General features: G+C 33.1%; 1 protein-coding gene across 3 annotated transcripts; it reads right to left on the bottom strand.

Moving 5' to 3' along the window:
* Positions 1 to 439: 439 nt before the first annotated feature.
* Positions 440 to 23,910, bottom strand: LOC106055186 (glycogen synthase kinase-3 beta-like). Of its 3 annotated transcripts, XM_013211357.2 has the most exons (10): positions 23,514 to 23,910; positions 16,776 to 16,857; positions 15,315 to 15,505; positions 13,614 to 13,697; positions 12,471 to 12,581; positions 10,591 to 10,721; positions 10,034 to 10,140; positions 8,035 to 8,228; positions 6,851 to 7,037; positions 440 to 5,451 (listed from the first exon to the last, which is right to left on the bottom strand). In XM_013211357.2, the coding sequence occupies exons 2-10, from the start codon at positions 16,777 to 16,779 to the stop codon at positions 5,291 to 5,293; spliced, it is 1,170 nt and encodes a 389-aa protein (XP_013066811.1). In that variant the 5' UTR covers positions 16,780 to 16,857; positions 23,514 to 23,910; the 3' UTR covers positions 440 to 5,290. The 3 variants fall into 3 exon arrangements, with proteins under 3 accessions (XP_013066811.1, XP_013066808.1, XP_013066809.1); XM_013211354.2 differs by lacking the exon at positions 16,776 to 16,857; XM_013211355.2 differs by lacking the exon at positions 16,776 to 16,857 and having other exon boundaries at positions 23,562 to 23,910.
* Positions 23,911 to 27,848: the final 3,938 nt, after the last annotated feature.

Here is a 27,848-nt window from a genome sequence, read left to right as displayed (position 1 = left end):
AAACATTTGGTAATTCTTGCTATTGAGCGTTATCTATGTAGGAAACAGAATTTTTATGATATACTGTTTGACTTCGCTACACGCAAGGCTCGTACGTATTAAAGAATGAATAAATGCAAAGACGAATTTATTTTCTAATACAAAGTCTTAATTTTCACTTACTATCCGTATCCCTACCCAAACTTGGCCCCACAATGGTCCAGCCCAGCTATTTAGTGACGGGTGAATACAGAGTAGATTACTTGTTCTCCCCCCCCCCCCTTTTTTTTCATCGCTAAAGTGACCTGAGGTAACTCTAGTCCGACTTGCAGAAATAAAAGAGGGATCTTTCCTTTACTTCTTGGTGTCAGGAAAAGTTGAACCATTTCTCTCATATCTGGACAACACTAAGACTGAATTCACAGTTTTACAAAAACATGAAGGGGAAAAAAAACAGTCATCAAAATCATGGACTTTTATTTACACATACTGACTGCTGCAGATACACACTTGAATGTCTACTTCAGTTCACACGACACACAGAGAAATGACAAGGGCAAGCAACTCACAAAACAATATTACAGCACAGTTGCCAAACTTAGTGGATATCTTTTATAAACAGTGACAAACAGTTTCATTGATTTGAAGACATTTCTTTCTTTGTTTGTAAGGTTGTGTACATTGATCACTAAATTTAATTTTAAAACAGACTGACATTACCCACCATATAACTTAGTCAAGTCTTTTTACAATTCACAAATATAAAACCAATGCTATGTCTTAAAAATAATAAATCTATGTACCGTAACAAAAAAGCATGAAGGTAAAAATGCAAACCCCACAGATGACCATCTTAATTTGTCTAGTGTTAATCCAACAATCCTACCAATGTAGCAATCAATAGACCTGAGCAATGTAAACACATAGATCTAGATGTCTAGCTAAAAGTGATTTCCCTTCCATACACCCACACAAACACTTGACCATCTTCAGGAGTACAATGGGAACTAACACAAACAAAAACAGTCACCAGAGTGCTAGACATTAGAATGATTCCCATCTTTGTTCCATCACACAAGGTGGAGATAGAAAACAGCGGCTCAATTGTCTTGAACAATATATCATGAAGAAAATATTTGTAAAACAAGCTTTTTTTTTTTTTTTAAAAAAATCGCTTAAAGAGCAAAAATTTAAAAATTTAACTGGTCTTTTTTTTTTTTTCATTTTGTTTCACTGAACAAAATTGCTACGGGTGAAACTATTGTTTGAACTGCAAATCTTTTATTTTCAGCAGCATTGCCTGATGGAACATTTTTTGGTCTTACAAAGTTTCAGATTATTTCGTCCTGGTAGCAAGCTAAGTTCAAACAATTGTGATGACAATCTGGAGTGCATACCAGACTACCCAACAACCATAACAACCAGACAGTCGTCAAATGCACTCTTCACCTTGAGACAATCAAAGGAAAGATAATGAAAAATTTCTTATGAATCCATTCAAATGTGAAGACGATAAATAGACCCTACCACACACTCACCCAACCTGCACACACCACTAAACAAGAGGGACTGGGGTGGATACAGTTTATATAGGTCTGTGAGATAGAAATAAAACACAAAGACTAATGAACTAATATTCCCTCACAGATTGGAAAAAAAAAAAGACATTAAAACATAGAGACATTGGGGGGTGCAGCTTATAGACACTGGGAAATTGAAGTGAAACCTTTTCATTCACACACACACACACACCAATGTGATACATATAGTTACATCAATAGAAGGGTTGACCAGTCGATAGATTTCTTAGTACAACACTTATTAATGACCAAACACAGCCTTTAGTTTTGTTGTTTGTTTGTTTTAAATAAACACACAGTTATAGTCACACACATTAGAGTAGACGCAAACATCGCCAACATTGTGTCATCAGAACTTTAGAAACAATAGAATAATCATATTAATACAATACAAAAAAAATATTTTTAAAAAGCATTCCAAGTGACCAAGGGAAAACTACTTCGTAAGTCACCAAAAAGTATTTGGCTTTAATACTTTATTCAAAATTGAAAAAAAAAATATAATTAAATTGGTCTTAAAATTGAGAAAAACAAAAACTGACACCAGCCACTTGAAACAAAACAATCTTTAAAAGCAAACATTAAAAAAAAAAAATACATAACATTATAGGGACAATATGCATGATCATAAATATTATTATAGTCATAGTTGAAAAAAAAATGGATTGGAAAATGATCTGATATTGTTTCATTTTCAGATTGTGTTGTGTAGCTGGTAGTTATTCCCCCTAGTGTAACTCTCTATCAATACTGAGCACACATTAAAAAAAACAACTGGCTATGTACATAACAGAAAGCAAGAGAACAAACAAAAATGTGAACACTGTGAAGAGTGTTACAATAAATTAATGATCTTTCTCACCACAATTGCACACACCACAACAGCTACAACAAAACAAAAAAGAAAAAAAAAAGGGGGGCAGGGGGGCGAGAACAGAGACTTACAGGCATATATACAAATATACAATGACAAAGTAATGATGAGCTGTACAGGAGTTCACTCCCCTGACCCTGCCAGACAATTACTATTGCTCACAAAGCCCCCTAGCTGAGTTGAACAGGTTCTCGGAAAGCAAGAACGCCTAGTGTGATGAAAGGTGCAACAATAAGTCGAGATAATTCATCTACTGTTTATTTTAAATCAATCTTATACATTTCTTATTTCATCTTAGAATCAGTCCTTATTACTTGAAAAACTTTTAAACTATACAATTGACACTGTACACAAGAATAAACCCTCCAACAATGAAACTATTTCAAACAGTCTTGCTTTTAAAGAACTAAAACAACTTCAAGAGAAAACACATAAAAAAAAAAAAAAATGTGTCCCAGGCCAACTTCAAATGTTGTTTAAACCTTCAGCGTCCAAGAAAACTGATCAACTTAAATCAATTGCCTTTCAAACAAATTCAGTTCAAATAATCACAAGAAACAATATAAAAAAAAAATGAACTAAAGAAAAGGCGAAAATGCACAAGGGGCCAAATAAAAAAATGTAACTCTCCAAAAGCTAAACATCAGTGTCTTTCCTTGCTGTTTGCTCCTAGTGCATTGTTTCCTCCCTGGATGAATGAGCCACAACCTTCAAGGTGAAAGAGAAAACAAATCTACTCTTTTGTATCAACTTGTAAAAACAAATCAAAACCCTGAAAATATGAACCCTGAACATTCAAGAATTTCAAATTTCATTTAATTAAAATATACAAATTAATCAACTTCAAAGTTATTTCTTTATGTTATTTTATTTGTACTACTGGACTCTGCAAGACATGACAGCTATTTTCATTCAAAGTCAGGAAAAATGGAAGTAATATAACAAATGTATGCAAAGTTTTATAATGGCTTCAAAAAAATATCAAAAGCAAAAAAATGAAGCAATTAAACATTAAAATCAAAAGAGTTCTTCATTAAGGGGAAGTTATTAAACAGCTGAAAGACTATTAGCCATTAACAGCTGCACAAACTAGCTTCATGGACCAGAATAGGATTAAGAATCTTTCATGCCTCGAACTAGCTGGATGAAATCTGCATCTGATATACGTCTAACTTTTGACTGCTACTAATACTTTAGGACAAAGTATTCCATGAAACATGAGTGGTCAATACAAGTCTGTAAGGACCCACTAGACTACTCTTCATTAAGACCTTCAATAAACAAACATACAAATGACAAACACTATCAAGAGGCATGTAACATTTGAAAATAAAACCCAGGACATGACCAGATCAAATCAATGTTTCTAATGCTAAGCAGCAGCTAGTCAACTGAACTAGCCACAAACTTAGATGAGCACTCATTCCTAAAAATACCTGATATCACTGTCAGCCACTCATTCTAGCCATTTCTGTTACAAATATAGACTGAACAGCCCACTCAACAGTTCCAAGCACGCCATTTTTTACCCTTAATACAAAGCATCAATGGTATTGCGTCAATGAGATAAGTAAACTTTTCAAAAAGAACATTCTCACACCAGCTTTTGTTTCAATATGCTTATAGGTGTTTAAAGAAAGAGGACATCTTTTAAGTCTCCTGAGCCTGGACATATAATAACGAGTGACAGACCTCTAAATGAGGGCTTATCTTATCATCACTGAGGACTAGCAATTCAGACAATGTAAAATCTTGTTTACATGCCAACTAATTTCATGTCCACTGCACTAGGTCACAATGATGATTTATAAGGATCATGTTACATGTTTTCCAATAGTCCTTAGTTTACCAGATCATGTCAAACAAACCTAAAATAGAACAACATAGCTTGAATGAAATAACTCCACAGATAAGACAAACACTCAACTCCTGTGCACTTTTCAAACATATCTTCACTAGAGATAAGAGAAAGCCTGATGCCCAACTAATAAGATCCTCGACTAGCATGCACAGAAAAGTAAAAAGCAGATAAGTTTTATTTTCTTATAAGTCTACAAAACTAGACCTACAGTATGTACTGAAATAATAGTTTTGTGTTCCATTTCACAGGCAGAGAAATTTTGGTTGAAAAATCATACATCGAAAAAAAAAAATTCTCTAGTAAACTTTGATGGCATTCATATTGAGACTCATTTCTTTAAATTAATTATTAAATTAGCCAAAATCTATTTACAAAGGTCAATGGTAGAAACTAGATTCATTGGGTATGTTTAAATGACTGTTTCTGAAATCTTATTACATGCTTTACACGTGTTTCCTATCTTCTGAAAATCTAGGCCTATCATTGAAATCAGATAGTCGACTGAGTTTATATTTTACAAACTATTTCCATCATGCCCTTAGGATCATAAATATTAACATTCCGTTTACACTGACTCATGACTCGACTCACCAAACACACATTTCTGACCTCTTCAAGAGACCTACGTACGCAATCAAAAGACAAGAGACCAAGAAATGCCTTTCACACACACAAAGAGTTACAAACTCCTTTGGTCAACACCAAGTCACTTTGTTCAAAGCTAAATTTTTGCGTTACTTTTTCAAAAAGAAATCTTGGAAGTATTAAAATAAAGACGACCTGATACTCATCATACAAGAGCCATGACAGCATTAAAAAAACTTAAAATTCTCCACTCTGCTACAGTTTGGTGACTACTATGACTTGAAATGTTTTGCAGCCTCACTTTAAGTCTGTCCAAAACAAAAAACAAAAACAAAAAAAAAAAAGAATCACTTTCTCTCTGATTTGAACCTAATAATATTTCTACTTGATAAGCTCAAGTTATACAACTCCTCATGCATTGTCTCCACTAGTGGTGGCCCCTGGGGCCCCATTACTACTGTCCAGGGCGTTGTTGTTATTTGGACTGACCCCAGTGGTGGCTGCATCTGTGGTCGAGTTTCTGGCATGCGGTGGGATGAGAATAGCATTGAGAGCAGGAGCGATGGTTAGTTCTGCAGAGAAAAATTGACAACTAGGTAAAAGCAAACAATGAGGAAAAAGTCTGGGATGAACATCAACATGGATTTAAGGGCTCCTTATTCACAGTTTCACAAATTATTATTTTTTTTGTAATATTTTCTTGTAAATAAACAGCCTTTAATGAATTTTTTTAAAGTGCACTACAGCCTGGTTTATATTTTCCCCTTTTACTTATACCAGGACATTTTGGTCACAATTAAATCTAAAGCAATGTATATATGTATGTATATATACAAATATATAAGTAATGATAGCTCATCAAACTAAATTAAAGTCTGCAAAGAAATAAGCACAACTGTGAAAATGAGGCTCTGGGAGGTTTGTGTGTTTTCAATTGGCTTGGTCACCTTTCAAAATTGAGGAGGCTCGGTAGCAGAGTGGTGAAGTGCTTGGCTTCTGAACCCGGGTTTCCTGGGTTCAAATCCTGGGATTTTTTTAATTTCAGGATCTGAGTCCACCCAACTCTAATGGGTACCTGACATTAGATGGGGAAAAGTAAAGGCGGTTAGTCATTTTGCTGGCCACATGATAACCATGGGCCACAGAAACATAACCTTTACATCATCTGCCCTATAGATCGCAAGATCTAAAAGGGAAACTTAACTTTTACTTTCCTATTTGTTTATATGAGATCAGCATGTCTTTTCAAGTAGTTATAAAAAAAAAAAGTGAACAATGGAAAGGGAAGAAAAGCATAAAGTTAAATGAACTCCAAGTCCAGAAGTTGACAATCTGGGATTTCTGATTTTATTTCACAGCTCAGATACAAAAAGGGCTCCCATTGCAATTTATAAGGAAAAGAAAATAATTTGACCTTTAGTAAAAGTAATTTTATTTGAATAGGCCATCCGGTTTAGATGAAAGTATAAAAACATTGGTTTAGTATTTCACTAATGTTTTATGTCTGAATGTTCATCTACTTTTTAAATCTTCTAGCAACCTATTCTGATTCTGAAAGTAAGACATAGATAAGCCAAGGCTGAAGAACTTAAATCCTTGGAGCTCTGTACAAAATTAATATTCATCAAATGAAAGATGACCAACAAAAACGAAATTAGGTAAAGGCCTGAAATAGAGGGGAAATGCGTGGAGGCTAGATTTGAGTGAGGTTAAAATATAACTAAAAACCCTACAACATCTTGTGTTTATATTTGCATATTATTACATCAATACTGAAAGACTGTAGACTTTTGTCAATAGAAGAATTGTGCTTTAGTTCAAATATGTTACTTTAGAGATCATACATAAGGCTCTATGGGAGATATGCTCTTTGAATGGAACTGTATATTACAATACCTAATAACAATCACCAACTATATATGCATGTCTACATAGTATTTTTCAAATTGGATAAAAAGAAATTTCATATACCAGTAGGAGTAAAATTAAACAGCTGAGGTAGCTCTCTTCCGTTTGGCAAACGGCAAGCTGGATCTCGTAACTCATCAAAGAATGAATGTGCACAAGCTTCCAGCGGAGTGATCCTCCCTGATGGTGTGTATTCCAGTAAGCGGCTCACTAAGAGGATAGCTTCTGGTGGTGTGCGGGGACGAAACACCTGGACAAAAGAAGGCTTGGTTGGTAAACGATTTTGTGGAGGAAAAAAAAGTCAAGTGTATTTAGAAACAATGGAACAGAAGAACTACAAATAAGAAAAGAATAAAAATAAACAAAGGCTGATGAAGCTAAGCTGGGAATTAATCAAAATCAATTTACTAATATGAAACTCATCCATCAACAAATAACACAAGTACACAGAGAAAGACATAAATGAAAGAAAAAGAATTTTACTCCAAATGAATGTATGATGGTATGTGAATTCTTTGAGGTCAAAATGTATTTTTAAAGTTTCCAAATTTATAGAATTCCCTAGTGTGTGTGTAGAAACTATGCACAACACCACCTCAATTAGTGTGCATTAAGGTTCCAGCTTGAGTCCATTTATGACCCTTTGACCAACAGGAAAAATTTTACCCACAGGCCAGGACTGAGTGATAATTCCTCCTTCCTAGCTGAGGCTGGAGGCCAAGCCCACAAAGGGTTTGTACCTTTCCCTATTATGCACAGCCACTATCCTTAGATCATTTGCAGGGCGTTCGATTGAAGGATGAAAGAGACGAAAATAAAGGGGACTCATATAATTTGAGAGCTAGAAAACTGTGTCAGCTGTGGAGTAGCGTTGCAACGCAGGCTGTTTTATTGATAGATTTAAGTGTTTACGGCTATACACATATCTACCAACTATTTCAACAGCATGGGTATCAGGTATAGTTATGTGCTCTTGGAAATCAAGGACAGCTTGTTTCATTAGAAGATACAATGGATTATTCTAAATATGGTTCCTCTCTAGAACTAGATCTATCACTGACAAAATAAAAATAAATATGTAAAGAGTAAGTTACTAATAGTGATGTTTCTTCTTTCCAACTGTTCTGCGTGAAGAACAAAAGTTATTAGTTTTTATTTATAAAAATGTAAGTTAAACAAAATTTAGAAAATACAAAAATAAAAATATATTTAGTTGGTAAAAAGAGATAAATGAAATGTGTACAAACTTTTGACCAAGGATGAGCTTTGATCTGAGGAAATTTAAACTCAGAGTAGTTGGGGTTCATTTCCCGAATCTGCTCTCGAGTGGGTGTGCCCAAAACTTTAATGATCTCTACCAGCTGATCCACACCACTGTCCCCAGGAAAGATAGGTTGACCTAATAATAATTCAGCTAGTACACATCCTGCTGACCAAACATCTGTAACATCAAACATAGAGAGCAGGGTGAATTGCATGTGATAGAAACTAATTCTCCAGTACAGAGAAAAAGTAAAACAAGATTACAAAGAGACTTGTGTGTTCTCACAAAAATAAAACATTTTCTGTTATATGTTAGTAGCTAATGCATTAAAAACACATAACTAATATATATATATATATATATATATATATATATATATATATATATATATATATATATATATATATATATATATATATATATAGTTTAGATTATTTTGACGATGAGAACATTTCATGTATAATGTTAAAAAATGATAATCATTTTTCTTTTTTATTATAACCTCCCTTTCTTTTATGTATTGTTATGAAACTGGCATATTGCTACAGCTTGCCTAATAAATTTTAAAACCAATATGGTTCATTAACAGAAGATAAAAAGTAGTCTTTGCAAGGTACAAAATATGGTGAGATTGGATTATCAATATACTTTCTACTCTTTTGAGATCTAGGAGTGGCACATAGATAGAAAGACTACACAAACTAATAGTGGCTTTTCCCCTATGGGAGCTGCTAAAAATAGATGAACACAATAAAATGTCACTCTGAGTTGTTACACTCTTAGTTGTTAATTTGTACACAAGTAAACTATCTGTCTATTTCAAAGTTAAGAAAAAAAAAATACATCCACTTTTTGTCTTTCATACTTAATACAGTTGTCTATCAAAGTTGCTGATGTTACCTTGTATGGTATGCTTGCAATTAATAGACTAAGATTGTCTTTAAAAAAAAACAACAGGGAATCTAGAAACAAACAGAAAATAACCTTCTCATATATATTATGCAAAGTTAAATGTCAATTGTACAGACAGCTGTTTTAACAGCTGGACCAGATCCAGTAAAACACTTGGCTCTACATTGAGCTTCTGCTCTAGTTTTAATTCTAAAATGATGAACAGATGTGCAAATGATCAATGAACATCCAGTAATTAGTCTATCAGTTTCAATAGCTGAATTAATGTATTTGTAGTTGTCATGGCATCAGTTTCAAAATACAATAGCACTATGAAGAACCCTTTCAACTCAACTATCAAGTAGACACTATTTGTTTAAAGTTTTTACAACACACAAAGAGCTGGGCTCAATTCCTGACAGATTATTTATAGATAGGTCAGGGGTAAGTCTTGAGTTTTATGTCATGAAATAAAATAATGGTCAGAGATTTTTAAGCACTTTTTAAGTCAAAGGAAGAGTTGGGATTTTCAAAACCAAACAAAAATTTCAGACTTTAAGGTATGTATACTTCAAGTCTAAAGAGCACAACTAGAAGACATTTTAAATGCATGGATCTCAAGGGGTGACACTTTTCAAACAAACACTAAAATTCACCCTTTAAGTTTAAATAAACTTGACACCAAGATGAAATGTTGCATTTACTGCCAAAAACATTCATTAGAAGGAATTAGAAGGAAAAGATTTAACAGTAACAATTGCTGAAAATCCAAAATATTTTTAAATAATTGACCTTGACATGTACCTCTAAGGAGTTTAACTTTCCTTGCTCCATTCATAATACATCTCTACTATTTAGAAAGATAGTCAAAGCTCAATTAATCAAAATTGACTAAACTAGACAACTGTCATAGGTAGACAAGAAATATTGTTTGCATTTAGAACACTGTATCCCCTATCTGCAGTGATCTATTTTATTTTGTTGATTTGAATGAACTAGACTACTAGCAGGAGATAATACAGCAACACAATCTGAACATGGGAGATCTTTGAAAAGTAATTGAACAAGTAAGAAAAAAAAAATTGCTTTACCAATTTGACAAGTATAATCTGTGGCACCAAATATCAACTCTGGAGCTCGATAGTACCGAGAACAAATGTAGGAGACATTAGGCTCACCCCGCACTAAGACTTTAGCACTGTGGAGTGACAACAGAATTATAACATCCTTAATTAGGTCTGTTTATAGAATAACATGACAGAATCATATATCAAACATCATTGTATTAGCCTCACTTTCCTAAAACAGGTTATTCCTGGAGAGATAATGAATGTGTTGTTCTATGTTGAACATTAGTCTGATTAAAGTATCACATTGGTTTACATTACAAATGGATATATGCTTGGACGCATGATAACAATGTAATGAAACAACTACATTACAAAGTGTAAATATACCATAATAATTTAATTTTTTTTTAAACGAATCTGATCCAAATGTGATGTGGCTAACATTTCACATTTACGGATCCAAATTTTTTTTTTCAGGCATACAATTTTAATTATTTTGTTTAGATATTAAAAAAAAAGAACTGAAATGTACTATTCAACAAAAATATCAAAGTGTGACAACAAAATGTATGACTGACCTCCCAAAATCACAGAGTTTGAGAACACCTGTCTCTGGGTCTAGCAACAAATTTTGAGGCTTGATGTCCCTATGACAGACTCCCTGGGAGTGAATGTATGCTAGACTTCTAAACAGTTGATACATGTACAACTTCAGAGAAAAACAAAAGAAGTATTTTAGTGAATAGTAAATGTAAATAGTATCTTAGACTTACTACACCTTCATGCTGCACCCAGTGATGAGAGCAGATTTTTTGGTTAAATAATTTCCATTATAGAACAAATTCTTTGAATGTAATTTATTAAGACTATATTGATATACAAGAAAGGACTGGGGAGGTTGAGGAATAGGCTTGATAGTGGGCCTCAAGTTGAAATCCTGGTGGAGATTTAAAGACAAGGATACAGCAGATCTGCCTACCAAAAAAAGTCCAAATGCGTAACGCTGATGGTCAAAATGCGTATTTTGGCACCAGAATGCGTAACACTTACGCGAACCACTGTTTTGTCATATATATATATAATATTAGATCTAGATGTCATGATTAGATCTACAATCTAAATCAATACGACAATAGAGATGATATCTAGACTAGATTTGGATCTATGTCTATATAATGAATATAATCTACTATAGATCTGGGCTCAAGAGTGTTACCGATGCCGTGAATCCGCTACAAACGTAGGTCTACTCCAAACTTTCGTAAGCCTACCTTCATCCTTGATCTATTCTATACTATGACTAAGAATTTAATCTAGTCTAGATCTAGACTAGATGGTAGTAGATGTTATCGATCTAGATCTAGTCAATCGAAATCATACTGCAACTAAATTGGATCTAGATTGTAGAGTAGCCTAATGTAGAGACTCATGACATAACGTAATCATCAATCGTAATGCGTAATGTCTAGCTAGATCTATTCCTGTATAACAAGTTATCTAGATTCTAGATCTAGAATCCAGATCTAGATCTAGACTAGATATCTACAATGTCACTCAATGTGTTTTGAATCGATAGCACTTCGATATTTTTTTCTATACAAATGAATACGGGAATCAGGGATTCAACATAATTAATTTCTACTAATGAACTTACAAAAAAAAAAAAGTCACGTTGGTGTATCAGCTAACTGGCGGTACCAACCCGCCACTCCCTCACTCTCGCGTTCTTCATTTCTAGACTAAATCTAATTGCTTTTAAGAACCAATCAACGTATAGATCTGGACACAATGTGTTCCCCCACCTTTTCTGTCCCCCCCCGTCCCCCCCCCCCCCCCGGCCAACAAAACAAAACGGCTTAGCGTGACCTCCGTGACCGCTCGTAATCTAGTCAAGAGAGGGGGGAAAAAAGGATACGAAAAGCGTAACGCGACGGGTTCAATGCGTATTTGCGTACTGACGGTCATTTTTGGGAGATTTTGCGTAACGAATACGCATTTTGCGTAACGGTAGGCAGGTCTGATACAGCAATAATTGATAACAGATGCAACTGCTGTGAACAGTCAGGATGTCAGTGGCAGTGTTGACACCTACAATTACTGATGGCCTAGAAACAGAGAAACAACTACATTTTCCCTATGATCTACTGATTCTATGAGGTGATTAAAAAAACAACATACTTGCTGATGGTTAACTTCAGACTATTATTTAGTCATTTTTAGGGGGTATGGCAAACTATGTGGCTGATAAGGTGAGACTAAATACCACAGCATATTATTATTATGTGAGTGATATTAAAATGCAAGTCAGTAGCAATGATATTGTTTTTAAAGTATGTATGTGTCACCGAACTGTTACCCAAAGTAGTCTACCTACCCAACACTTTATATTAGCAATTTCATCACTACCTGCAGAGGTATAGAAAATTCCTAAACTAGATCTAAAACTTAAAATACGCACCTTAATGTACAATATAGGTATAGTTTGTTTGGATTTGCTGTAGTGTCGTGCTACACGGTAAACTGTTTCAGGTACATATTCCAGGACCAAGTTTAAAAAGACTTCATCCTTCTGTAATGATAAAGAATTACTTTTAAAACATTGTTGGCGTTACATTGGTATTTTTTATTCAACATCATTAAACTTTAAAATAAACCACAACAAAGGGAGTGTACTGTATTTTAGCCCTGGGAGTTTTATGGACTTAGTTGAATAATATTTTGAATAATATTTAGTTGAATAATATTTTGAATAATATAGTGGAAATGGATCACTTGTTGAAACTGTCCAACACCTTTGTCACTATAATGGCTAAACCATTTTATGGACCTAGCATATACCTTAAACTTTATTTACACTCATCTATTAAAAAAATAGCATAAGTTAGTTTTTTGTAAGTTAGGCAGTTGGCAAACATTTTTAAATTAACAGTGATAAAAGGAAGGTAGTTGGGGAAATTCTGTGAATGTTTATGTTAGCAATAAGGCACTAGTGAAATGATGACACTAAGCGTGCAAGATCAAATGTACAAGCAATAGCTCTAGTCTCCTACTTGACTTCATTACATCAATAATGGGACACTACTGAATCCTAATGCCATCTTTAAAGGGACCATGAAAGCCACAAAATAATTTAATTTGTAAGTTTCAAATAGACTCAATACATTTAATAGTTAAGTAAATGTACAATTAACTAAATCTACAAAATAAATGAACCATTTCAACATGTGAGCCTACTTAAATATTCAAATGAATTTTTTAAATATACAATGTCTATAAAATCCCAAGTAAAGTCTATTAATTTGTTGGGCTCTAAAAACATATTTTGAGGTAACTGGGCTTTTCTTAAAATATGTTCAATATGTTGTGTAGCAGTCATTCAATAAAGTTTATTTGAGAAAAATGATAATTATCAATGACACCAATTATGTTTATATATAATCCAGACCCACAAAAAAGTCATAACTTGGCCTAGAATTGAGTCCAAAACTAAATAACCATAACTTATATGACTTTAAAATCAATTATATATTAGCAAATTATAATACTGCTAGTGTGACTATATTTTTTTTCTCTTAAAAAAAAAAAAAAAAAAAGAAAGTACCTTTTCACCAGATGAGTAAAAGAAATATTTCAGTTTGACTATATTTTGGTGTTCTAACTTTCTCATTATCTGAAGTTCTCGATTCTGCCATAGAAAGGAAAAAAGTATGAATTTATTTTAAATAATATAGCATTAAAATCAATAAATGTACCAGCCTAACAGGGATCTGGAGAATAAAACTGGCTTAGTTTTAGACACTTGAGGGGAGCAAAAAATTGCCAAATTTGACTATTATCTTTTGTTTCTAAATCAATGTATCATAACCACTGGTACAAGCATTAGTTATTAAATTCTTGAGTATCAAATGAAATTGAAAAATATTAATTAAAAAGGAAGTCATTTTTAATTTACAGTTTCTAAAACTGCTCCTACTCAAGATGTTTGTTAATAAATGAAGTGTACAGAAAACTAGTTTTAAAAAAGGGAGATTTAATGATGTAGTGTCTTAAACATATCAGTCACACAAAGGTTGTCCAAAATAGGAATGGCAAAATGATCTAGTGTAAAAACTCAAAACCATGATCTATGGATGCAAGCATGTATGTCACAATTAACAATCAAGGTATCTTTAAAAACAAGGACTAATGCTAAATGATTTAAGATTATATTTCTGAACTGTGGTAAAAAAAAAATGTGTGTCTTCTGCTTAAGCCAATTATGTATTTAATGATTTAAATGTAATTTCATAAAAAGATTGTTTAAAATAGAATTTGTATATCTTGAAAAGAAAAGTGATCTTCAAATTTGTTAATGTTACAAATTAGCAGCTGTATTGAAGCTAAGCTAATTAGTCTGTGTTTAAATATTAAAAAAAAGAATTCTCCCCTCCAACCCCATTGTATTTGTTAAAATTTACCCAATTATTAAATTTCAAATAAAAATTTGACAGTAATATTTCTTAATTTTCTCTTCACAACTAAGGATAATCTAATTTAGGTTTAAAATCAAAAGTTAGCTGAAGGTTGATCTGGCAACAATTGCAATGCACCCAGGAGATAATCCTCTCAACAAAGACAAAATGCTTCAGACATTAAAGATCCCATTTAAATGATGCATACGAAACTACAAGTGTTCAACTACTCTTTCCTTTTCACAAAGCTTATATATTAACTCTGTCCGTCTATCTCGGATCAAGCTGAAATTTTGCACAATTATTTTTTACCTGAATCAATAAAACAAAATTAACCAATTAGTTAATTAACTATAAGCAATAATTATTTTGTTTGGTATCTCAAACAATGGAAAGAAATTGTAATTGACCGAAGTGGTGGTATAAACAGATTTAGTCTCCTTTATAGGCCACCGTCTGAGTCTTAGTGAACATAACCTGTTGAGACTATAGAAACAATAAATAACTATACAATCTTCCATGTTCAGAAGCTCTCCACTAGCAGAGTGGTTACCATGTTGGCTTGAGAAGACTGAAAAGGCTTGAGCCATGAGTTTGAATTCTGGTCGTTCAGCTCCCCCCCCCCCCCCCCCATTTTTTTTTTTATTGTTAGTCTAGATCTATATCAAATTTAATTACATGACTGATCCAAACTAATTGATAAAAGTACGCTTAATATAAGGTTTTTTTTTTTTTTTTTTAAATATTTTCTTGTTTTTTATCTATATGTTCTCTACAAATAATACAATTAATTTACAATGAATAACTTTTTGTATACACTATTTTTTAAAAAAGGGCTTGCTCCCACCAACCTTAAACCTCTTGTCTTGTAAAACTTTCTTGATGGCTACTAGCTCCCCAGTCTCTGTTAGCTTGGCTTGGTACACCACACCAAAAGAACCATTGCCAATAACTTTTGCATCTGTGTAGCTGACCTCCTGGGGGCGATCTGACCCTTGCCCAGCAGTGGCCAGGACAGTGGTGACTTTATTTCCATCTTTGCCTAACACACAGATTGAAAAAAACAAATTTTTGGTTTAAATGTAAAGTATTTTTAGATATTTTCTAGCACTTAGCTTCAAGACCAATGTACTTTTGTATTTATATATCAATCAACATTAGAAGGAGATTTTTTTTTTTTATTTCATACTCCCAATATTTAAAAATGCAAAAATGAATGGAAGTACATTTAATTTATAAACTTCTCGAAATGAATTTGTTCAAAAGCCGGCCATTTTTCAATTCCTGCTATAAGCTGACACTCTCTTCATGGTAAAAAATTTCAATTATTTATTATGGTAACTCATCAGCATCCTACCAAGGTAAAATTCCACACAGAAACATTTTATTCAAATTTCAGAAAGATCAAGTCATTAATTTTTAAATTATATTATTTTAATTTTTTTTTCTGTTAAAGCCCAGTGTTTCCATCCATAGAACTCGAGAGAACTAACAATAATGAGGTAGACAAGACTTCAACAACAATTAGCACTGATGGAAAATTTATGTTAAAAAGTCTCAAAGAACTCATAAGCAAAGGGGCGGCTTTTGAACAACTATTTAGTCTATAAATATAACTTTAAAAAAAAATAATGCTTAAATTAAGCATTTAATTAAGAAGACTTTTCTACAATAATTAAAGTACATAAGTAAAATGTTGAGTCAGTATTTAAAAAAAAAAACTATAAGCAACTCTTTGTTCTGTGAAAACTAATACACAGCTCTAAGTAGGGCAAAAGAAAACAAAGTGAACTGGATGGTGTGCCACAACCATTCATTAGGTATTACTAGCACAATAAAGCTTGACAAAGTCTAACAATAGTTAGCATTAATGTGCAACTAGTGCATACATGAAATAATCATCTACAGTGTTGGACTACACCCTGATGTAAAACAAAGTGAACTGAAATGAACCAAAAGAGAGGAAAAAAATGAAGTCAGGGTAAACAAAACAAACTACTAAAATCATCAAATTAAAACGGTGCATACACATACACACAAACTTTTAAAAAGTCTACGTGTGACAGCACATTAGTAGCAAATTAGTAAACAATATTTTTTGTTACAAGTGATATACGTTGATCTATCCTTAAAAAAAAAAAAGGAAAGAAATCTGAAGTTATTTTAGGCTACTTCCCTTTTCATCAATTGTTAAAGTACTATCTAGCTACAATAAATACTAATAAATAATAAGAATGGCTTGTAAAAGCAGAAACAAAATGTAAAGATATAGATATATATATATAAAAAGATATAGAGATATGTATATTAACTCATTTCTTCCCACTTATTGTAGATTTTTATATCCAACGTTCAATCAATCTTGCCCACAAAATGTAGATATCTGTGATCATTCTAGATATAAAAAAAAAATGTATTTAGGTGATGATTAAAATAATTATTAGTCTGCCTGCTCGTTAAAGAAATAAGTTTATCAGTCATCTGCTTAGGTTTAAAATGTTACAGCATTATACATGTGATTTCAAAATTTTAGTGTTTCCAAAGTGATTTCTAAAGTTTGTTTATATTTTAACATTCATAAGTCTATTTTATGCTTGGTACTCAGCTGAAAGTCACATACTCCTTCAAACCACTTGAGAAACTAGGTCAAGTAAGTTTTAGAGCAAAAGCAACTTGGAAAGAAGAAAATGACAAGTTATCAATAACGATGATGATGAGATGGACGAAAATTATTTTAACATCATATTACATTAACCTGAGCCTCTTTAAAGAATTCACTTTTAAAGTATTCTTAAAGTGTATACAAACAATCAAGATATAAGAGATGTTACCACCCCCAATCTTCTCTTTAAAGCTCAACATATATACCCTGGTATATGTTTTTACCAGTCGTGTGAAGCACTGCACTGATGCTTAACTTTCGGAATCAAAGACATTGCCATTATTATTGAAAAGGGGGGTGGGAGGGTTGATAGGAAGTAACTATAGCTTTTTTTGGAAATTTTTCTAATTTTTCGGTGAAGATATTTTTTTAATCATCTTTACACAACATACACTGGTCTTAAGCAAACTTGATTTTGTAAAAGATTCATTTCATGACTTATTAGTGCTGTTTCACCTATATCAGCTTAAACAAATACATTTTATACTTATTAAATTCTTTATGAAGAATAACATTACACCAGATTAACAGATAATGTTTGTTTGTTTTATTGAATAAATTAAAACTAAATTTATGATACATCAAAAAAAAAAAAAGCATGCAAGCATGTAATGTCACTTTTGTTAGTAGCATCAGAACTTAAGGAACTTTCTTCAAATAATACTGATGCAACAAAATACAACTAAACCAAGATATGCAGGAAGAAATGAGTTAATAGACCAGCAAAAGTCACAGATGTTTCTTTCATACTTAACTAAACAAAAAGATGTCAACACAAAGTGAAAATTTAAAAAAATTGTCTGGGTTTTAAATAAGCTCTGAAGTTTAAAAAAAAGAAAAAAACAGAACAAGCAACTCAGGAATGCTGATAAAGGGAAAACAATAGAAAACAAATCTTGAAAAATGAGAACCTCCTTTGAGACAATCCGAGCGGTGAAAATTTGAACTCTGCTTTGATAAAATGTATTTGTTTAAATCATTCACTTTTTTAAATACTATAGACCACACAATGCCAGAGGCATTGAGCCTCTGGTCAGATTATTTTTAAACAAATCTGGCTTTGTAAAACGCTTTAACTTTTCATACTGAACACTTTTTTTTAAAGTAGTTCCCTAATTATGCTGAAATAATGGTGTAGCCAAAATAGTCACTAATCATCAAATTTCCCAATTAGACATTTATATGCATGTTTTATGTCATCTAAATTAGCAAAATCTATAAATTTATGTATCCGTTTTCTTCATTTACACCATAATTAAGAAAAGGAGCTTAAGTCAATCTAGATATTGAATTACTTAAGTCTACAATGATCTAGGCTCAACAAATATGTTGGAATGATTTAGAGACTACTCTAACTGCTAGTAAATTGAAAATTATACGTTACTGCTGGTTGAAATTTTTACATTACCACGTATTTAATATAAACTTTGGTTTATATCAACTGATATGCAAAGTTAACCACCCAAATGGACTTAACTATAATATAATATTATTTTTATGGTTAAAGGTTACAACACAGCTCTGCATATCTATAAAATGACATGTATTTATATCTCTACCTATACTAACAAGTTTAATAATAATGCTTTCACTAAGTTAGACTTATTAAACAGTAATCTAATCTACTCCTTTTATTGTTGCTATTTTATGTGAGTATCATATTAACTAAAGCTTATTTTAATATTTTTTAAAGAATTAAAAATACTGCAATTCAATGTTTCAGATACATTAAAAATCAACACACTAGCAATGCATAGACTCTTACACTTTGGTCAACAATGCTGCTAATTAATATGTTTGTATTCAAAGACTGAACAAAAATGTTTATAAATTTGCAAAAGGGAAATAATAGAAATACAATAAACAAAAGAGGAACCCTGCATGGCCTAAATTAAAAAAAGATCAGACGCATGACAACCAATGAACACAAAGTTGGCTTACAATTAAAAACTTATCTGTTGGATGCTTTTGTTGTCTACTGAGGCAGAAATATCTAACAACAACATTGGACAGATAAGTTCTAACTACAATCTAACTTTTTGTTTTCACCAGTAGCAATTTAAAGATGAAAAGCCAGGCCAAGTATTCTTGCACAATCTATCTTAAAATGTTGTTATTAACATAACCCAAAAAAAATGTTTTTAAAAAAGAACTATGAACAGTTTACTTGTATTGTCTACTTCCCTGTAACACTAATAGCCTTTATTTATTGCGCTTCATAAAATAGTCTTCTATAAATCTTATGCTACATGGTATTTGAATATATTTTCATATAAATGCATTTATTTTCATTGTCTTTCAAAACAATCATCCTACGTTTTATTCAAGAGAAGATGATGTTTAAGATGCATCTTATTTTTAAATCAAGTTTCTTTAAAAAAAAAAAACAAGCACTGACATTAAAAGCTGATGATTTTTTTTTTTCAGTCTAAAATTACAGAAAAAGGAATTTATAGATTATCTTCAAAAATATGCTATTAATTTATAATAAAAATTTAGGTCTAATGTTTAGTCTTGAGTGTTCACAACTGAGAATAATTTATTTTTACTTTTGTATGATTAAGTTCAATGGATAACAAAATAGTTGAGTGATTGGCAATAACAATTTAGACAAGATTAATGGGCTTCATTCTTCAACAGGTGATGCTTACACATGAAAGATTTTTTTAAAAATTAATATGTGAACTCCTCAACAGATCTAGATATCAATTTAAATTATATGAAGTACAACTGCAACAAATGAAAACTGTGCATTACAATGCATTAAACTAATAGAAATACCTAATACTCAACAAAATACTGGGTGCTTTAAATGCAAGGAAAAGTTTTCAGATATTGGAAAAATTTTAATTTATGAGCCAATTAGCAAAAATTTTAATGTCCGTAATAGGATGTAAGGACGTAATCATCTTCTTTTTTTTGAAGTAATGACTGTATTTTATAAGATATCAGATAGATTTGTAACCTCCTAAAATTTCATGCCTAACTCCAGTTCCCTGACATTAATTTAGACTGAATTTGACTACATAAATAAAGAAAAGTTTTCACCTATGCCTAATGTCTACTATATAGATCTTCATAGCCTACAATCTAGACTAGTAAGAAAAGATCAGATCTAACACTTTTAGTTAGTCTCAGCAAATCTGTTAATACATTTCTAGATTTGGCTGTAAAATATAAACCTACATACAACTCAACTGTAGTATTAATATCACTAAATTACTAGATTCTATCTGGAATAAGTTTTTATTTGATATTTGTTTACAATATACATTCAGGGCTTTATCAGACCTGCCTACCTAAAAAGTCAAAATGTGAAGCACTGATGATCAAAATGTGTATTTTGGCACCAGAATGTGTAACACTTGCGTGATCGACTATTATGTCAAATGTAATGTAATGTCAAATATATATATATAGTTCGTCCATTGTGGTTCTATGACCACTTTGTCATCCAGGGGGGTGAGGGCTTTGCACTGGGGTTTTATGTCTCCTCATGTGGCTGGTGAGACCTATGTGAGCCCGGAGGGTTCGGCCGCACAGTATAAAGATATATAATAGTCCTATGGATAGATAGATGGACATATAATTTAATTTAAATATGTGATGTTAAACTGTCACTAGCAAATTTAGAAACTAAAATTTCTTAATACAGATCTAGAAACTAGATCTAATAGTTGCAGAGCTTTAGTCCCTCTAGAGACTAGATGTACCTAACTACTAACAAATACTACATTAATTATATTAATTTCTAATAGTATAGAATCTAGAAATAGTAATAGAGATCGGGACTGGAATCTAGAGATCAGAGATACCAGACCAGAAAAGACCAGTAGATTCTAGATCTAGACCTAGTCATTGCACTTCTTTCTACATTGAGTAGATCTAGTGTAGATAGATCGTGAACCTAAATCTAAAATAAGATCAATAAGCTAGATCTAGACTCTAGAATTTAGTTCTGAAGTGAGTGTTACTACTGTTACTGATCCCGTGGATCTGCTACAAACGTAGCCCATCCATGCATCCATCCCAGAGGCGCTACAGCCCATGGTGGGCTCTGGCCTGCTTCAACACATCCTTCAATTCAGATCTCTCCTGGGCCTTTCGTCTCCACGCCTTAACCCCAAGCTGTTGCAGATCTGCTTCCACATCGCATTCGGGATCTGCCTTTGGGTCGCCTGCCTTTTGGTTTTTGACTGTATACAAACGTAGCCCAAGATCTAGAAATCTAGATCAAGAATGTAGATCTAGAGAACCTTGCTTAGAATTAGACATTAGCAGGATCTAGATCTAGAGGTCTATATAGACGTCTAGCTAAAATATGATGTTTTGATTCAATAGCGCTTCGATATTTTTGATTAAAATGAATACAGAAATCAGGAATTCTTTTTTTGCATTCGACTCAAAATAATTAATTGAAATTTCTAATGAAATTAAAAAGTCATGTTGGTGTAGTAGCTTGAAGGGTACCAACCCGCCACTCCCACGTTCTTCATTTCTAGACTGCATCTAATTGCTATCAAGAACCAATCAATGTATAGGTCTGAGCACAATGTGTCCACCCCACCTTTTCTGTTGTTTTTTTTCCCCATAGGACAGCTCAGCATGACCTCCGCGACCGCTCATAAGCTAGTCTAAATAAGGAAAAAAAGAAGGACACGAAATGCGTAACGCGATGGGTTAAATTCGTATTTGCATACTGGCTGTTATTTTTGGGAGATTTTCCGTAACGAATACACATTTTGCTTAACGGTAGGCAGGTCTGCTTTATTAATAACAAGCTCTGCCATTTTGGTCTATAGCCTATATATCTAGAATAGATTGGAGGTTAGTTTTTTTTAGGGTGTATAATGTAATATAAAAACAATCTTTTGTTTCATAATAATTGCTATAATAGTTCCTATTTTTATTTTATGTTTCTAAACCTTCCTTTCTACCGCATGAATCTTTGCCTCTGACTGTAATTAAAATATTGTACATACATGTTATTTCTTTTTATTCCAACTTAAAAGTAAGAGCATTTTTGTCATTAATAGTATAATAAGTTTCTAACTGTTCTAAATGAAAGCCTAAGGATTAGGATCACAATTTAGACGAATATTTGAAAATCTAGTAATATTTTGATAAGCTAGGAGTGGCATGTCAAATCGAAAGTAATGTCTGGGCTATAATGCATTGATTTCATTGAAGAAATAATTCAAAACATGATCTACACACATTTTTTTCATGTTCCTTATATTGATGACCCCTTTAAAATTCTTACCAATTTATTTTCATGCCTATATGGTCTAGTGGACATTGATGTTGACAACTGGAAGAACATCACTATGTGGAGAGAGATGGTAACGAAGAAAGCTATGGACAGCAAAATAGCAATGACCTCTGCTCTGGAAGAAAAGCAAGCCCAGCAAAAAATGACTGGTTCCTCTACCACAAAAGCAAATGCCACCTTTAGTAGGGCTGTTAGTGGGCAGGAATGTCTCTCCAAAATAGAGCTCTAACTCTACAGTCTATGAGAATGAGATGAACCAGTCGTTAGACAACTGAACGAGGCCAACAACAATGTCATTGATGTCAATGAATGGTCCTAACTGACCTAACCTTTCAGACTTTCATTTTGTCTAGAACTGTGTCAAACTGTCATATAATGGGAATGCATTCATTTATTAGAATTTACATCTAATAGATCAATAGATTTGATGAGCCATAGGATCATTGACAGCTATCCTTGTCAAATATGAAATTGTTCAAAAAACCATATGAATATGAACATTAATAATGAAATTAAAGACTCAAGAGTGACTAATAATTAACTCTAATTACTAATTTAGATCTAGATCTAAATTCTAAATCAATTACTATGCATTGAATTCACAGTATTACAGTAATAATTATTTTATTACATTACATTCATTACACATGTATTCCACCATATAATAGATCTATATAGAACTAGATTCTTATTATAATAATAACTTAGTCGACTTAGATTAGAAGTAAGGACTATATTTTATATGAAGTCTTTCTCTAACTCTAGTCTCTAACTAAACTTCCCAAACTACAAAGTGTAGAGTGAAAGATTCAAAGAGTGTAGATCTAGATTCTAGATCCCTAGTTTTTAAGAGCTATTCTGATAATTCTCAGCATTCTGTATTTCTGGTCTATATCTATAGATTTCTAGATCTAGTCTTGATCTAGCCTAGAGTCTAAACATTATGACATTCTAATTATGATTATCCCAATAGAGACATGAACCCTGGTAATGGTATTTATTTCTAGATTACATCTATTTAATTTGGAGTAAAATAATTATCAAACTAGAATAAAGTAATAGACCGCCATTTTGATTGTCTCAACAGCATGGCTGACATAAAAAGTCAGCACTTACTGGTGGTTCTCATCCCTCCAAATGGTGCGTTTTGTCCTGGTTTTCCACCTTCAGCAAATGAAGTTGTCCTAGGTCGACCACTCATAGTACAGTATGGTCCAACACGAATGTGAAGCCTAATCTTTTTGCCCAATAGTCCAACGGGTTTTCTCACATTTCAATGTTCATTCATGGACAGTGCAGTTGACGATCAATAGTTAAAATCCCAATTACATCAGTGAACTAGGACATCGCCAACAGTATGTGGCTTTAAAAGTCAACAACGTTTATTTACAATACCGTACAATCCTTTCATGCGAATAAAAACACAAAATCATTAAAATGTTCAGTTTTGTTTGCCATTCAGTACTGTAACCAATGGCTGAAATTGCAGTTCCGTTCTAGCTGTGATGCGGATAAATACTGTAAAACATCCAACATTGTTACTTGTAAAAAGGACAATTTAAAGAAATGTTTATAATGAAATAAATTGCTTAATAAAAAAAAACTTTATAATATGATTATAATCCTTTGGACATTTTTACAATAAATTTGTTAACAATAATGAGCATTTTGTAATATAATATATGTATATGAAGTACTACTAAAACAATTAGAAATTAACTTAAAATTTCTTAGAAAGACTTAACGAAATTAAAACCTAAAGTAATTAAACTTTAATTTATTTACTTAAAGTTCAACCAGTTTTATCTTGGTTTAGTTAGTTGTATGAATTAATTATGTTAATATTTGATTTAAACACTAATTTGATAAGTAACTTTAGTGGCTTTATTTTAGTAAAGTACAGTATCATAAAATATTTGTTCGGTATCTCTCGGTAACCAATGAAAATCAGGTATTAACTTGACGGAGGAAACGGAAACGCGCGATTGTCACCGCAGTTACGGAGTACACAAATTCTGAATACGTCAAATAGAAATGAAGAGCTTTTCACCCTTTTGATACATAGATCTAGTCTATATCTATCTATATATATAGAAGTCTAGATCCTATAGAATTTACTCTAGATTAGTCTAGATGGTCTAAATTTCTGCTTTACTTGCGGGGTTATCCTTTATAATATTTATATCTAATATCTCCAATATTTAATTTCAATTAAAACAAAAATCTTTTTCAAATTCGACTTAAAAAAAAAAAAAAAAAGAATTATAAAAATGTAATTTGATTAAAAAGAAAGAGACACCTGACATTCACATAGGCTATGACATAGCATTACCGTTACATATAGATCTATAGGACGTAGGTCTAATTACCTTGTTTGAAAAAAACATTTGTAGCTTATAAAAAAATATAGATCTACATAAATTATAAGTGTTTTTAATTTATAGCAGATTAATAAGGCCTATCTTATATATAAGGCTATTGTCTTCGAGTCCGAAGATTCTTGAGGAATGCTGTATTTCCCCTGGCTACGCAACCCCAGCTGTGCCCTACATATTTGACCACATCAGAGCAACCATAACCATTGTTCGCCGTTGGTCGATTAAGATTTTATTTTCGCCGTCTGCGTCTGTCCTCGGCAGCGGATTTTCTTTTGGTTTCAAATGTGTATCACGCGGCCTTTGTGAGTGACCTCCAGCTGTCTCGTTCTGAAGCCGCGTGCAGCCAGGTGCTCTCTTCTATGTCGGCTAAAGCAAGTTGGCACCTAAGCTGGTCTTTAAAGCGTTTCCGTGTTTGTTTGTAAAATGTTTTACATATGTCGGATGTTCCTTCAGAGTTGAAGATAGTTTACTTCCTAGTCCAAACCTCCCGCAGGACGACGGAGGATGGGAGCAGGCATGGTTTGAACCCGGGCCCGGGACCATCGGTAAATCCAAACGACAGTGCAGCGCGCAAACCGCTCGACCAGGTATCTCTGTTACGTCGACCACCTTTAAGCTCCCCCCAAAAAAAAAAAAAAAAAAGACTGCTTTTGGCATATGTTCGCCTCACTTACGGGATACGTGCACTGCCCAGCGTAACTGTCAGACCATAAGAAGTCCCTCTATAGTGTCCATACCGGCGTTTGCAAGGAAGTCGCTGTTTGTAGTGCTGTTTGCCGCCGTATGTCCATGATGGAGCGCAAGCATCTTTGGTAAAAGCGTTCAAGTTGCCTATAAAGGATATTAATAGTAGCCTACTTACTAGTCAGGCACCAGTTGCTTGTCTTTTCCACTTCTCCAGATAACAGTTCCGCCGTACGCCTACAAAATAGAAATTACATGAAGAAATTTCGGAAGTCCAGTTTTACAAGCGTTAAAAAAGAAATGCCTACATTATGCGGACTACTAATTTAGAAGTCTACAGTGCTGTGACCAGATTTAAACCCATACATGCATCATCAATCAATTTACTTTTGACGTGGTAACACGCAGCTCCACTTGATAAAATTATAAACGATACGATCACAATCTTTTAGTCAGATAGGTCTTAATATCAAATGTTAAAGCTAGCGGCATGGGCGTAGCCAGGATTTTTTTTCGAGGGTTGGGGGGATTCCCCCCCCCGCCCCCCCCCCCCTCGCGAAAAAAAATTGTATATATGTATGTGTGTGGGTGTACATAATCTTTATTACATTCTGATTCTTCGTTCTTTCGGAACACGTTTATTATGCCATAGAATAGGTTCTTCCTGTAGTTAGTGGAAAAATTGTTGACTCCACGCCATTGCTAGCAAGGGGGTCTGGGGGAGCGCTAGGAGCCAAGCACTATTTCTGGTAATGAATGCCAACAAAATGCATATTCTGAGGTATCTAAAGTGCATTTTCCTGCTATTAAAAAGTCTTATTTCAAAAATTAATGTGCTATTCTTACTGACTTAGACCCTCCCGCGCCGTTCGGCGCATTTGCCGTCAAGCTGTTTCCACAAAAATCTGTCACTGGTAATTTCTGAAGCCTCTTCCCACCTTCTCCGAGAACCTCCATGAATGTGTGACGCCAAGTTATACTAGGATGTCATCGCAACTCTTATTATGCGTAATTCATTTTGTCGGAGAACATGTCCCGCTAACCTCACGTGACGCTCTGTCACAATCTTACTAAGGTGTTGACTCCCATTTCGGCATAGGATTTCATTGATTTAGACCCGATCTCAATAGCTGACTCTTAAAATCTGTCTTAGCCATCTTTGTTGAGTCACATTTAGTGTTTTTCAATTTCGGCAGATGACTATTTACTGCACTTTATTAATGGAGCCCTGCCACTGGTAGAAATGTGTAACCTCTCTTGAATACGCTCTTGAAATTAGGTCACTGTAGTTTGCATTAGATCTTATATCGAAAAGGGAAGTTTTATTGTCAAAATCATCTGTTGGGGGTTTTAAACTAAAAAATATCAGGACTTTGTTGTTGTTTTTTTTAATTCAAAACCCCATTAAGCTACGATCATAGAATTTGGTAACTGTAGTTTGTTTTAGAGTAATATTGAAGATAGAGGTTTTCCACCTCAAAACAAACGCTCTGTAGGGGGATTTTAAACTCAAATCATTTGGAGGAAAGGAGTTTAAACTCAAAAACCCAATTGGCTTGGCTACGCTCAAATAATTTTAGTGTGTAATTAGATTTTTTTTTATATTGAAGAGGTATTTTTTTTAGCATCAAACCCTTCTGAAGGGGGGTTAAGCTCAAAACCCCTTTTGGCAACGCTCATAGCATTTTGAGTGCGTAATTTGCTTTTTTTTTACATTGAAGATGTATTTTTTAGCTTCAAACCCCGCTGGCGGGGGGTTTAAACTCAAAACCCATTTAGCTACGCTCATAGATTTTAGAGTGTGTAATTTGCTTTTTTTTTTATTGAAGATGTATTTTTTTAACTTCAAACTCCACTGGAGGGGAGTTTAAACTTAAAATTGAGTCAAAACCCATTTAACTACGCTCATAACATTTTGAGTGCATAATTTGCTTTTAATTTTCATATTGAAGAGGGGGTTCATCGTAAATTTTGGAGGAGGTTTTAAAATCAAAATCTTCCTTAACTGTGCTCTTGGAATTTGGAGATTGTCGTTTGCATTTTTTTTTTTTTGTGTTTTGTTTTATAGAAGAGGGAATTTTAACAGCAAAAACCCCTGGTAGGGGGTTTTAAACTCAAAACCTCCTGGTAGCCCATGGCTAGCGGGATATATTATTGAACTGAACAAAAACATCGATTAGACAAGGTGCATTCAGAAATTGCACAGTCTGCTAATCTCAGCATTAGGCTAATCAAATCAAAGACAGCTAGAAAGCTAAATCCTCTGCAGTCTTTCGTGGACATTTAAAAATATTCCTGCACTATTTTTTAAAAAATATTTTTCTCTGATCTATTATTAGGTATAGGCTACACAGATTATTAAATTATCTTCCAATGTAAGTCTCTTTGG

This window comes from Biomphalaria glabrata, chromosome 14 (assembly GCF_947242115.1).
Source record: "Biomphalaria glabrata chromosome 14, xgBioGlab47.1, whole genome shotgun sequence".
Lineage (NCBI taxonomy): Eukaryota > Metazoa > Mollusca > Gastropoda > Planorbidae > Biomphalaria > Biomphalaria glabrata.
The sequence above is the reverse complement of the archived record's forward strand: the minus strand, read 5'-3'. Positions and strand labels throughout refer to the sequence as shown.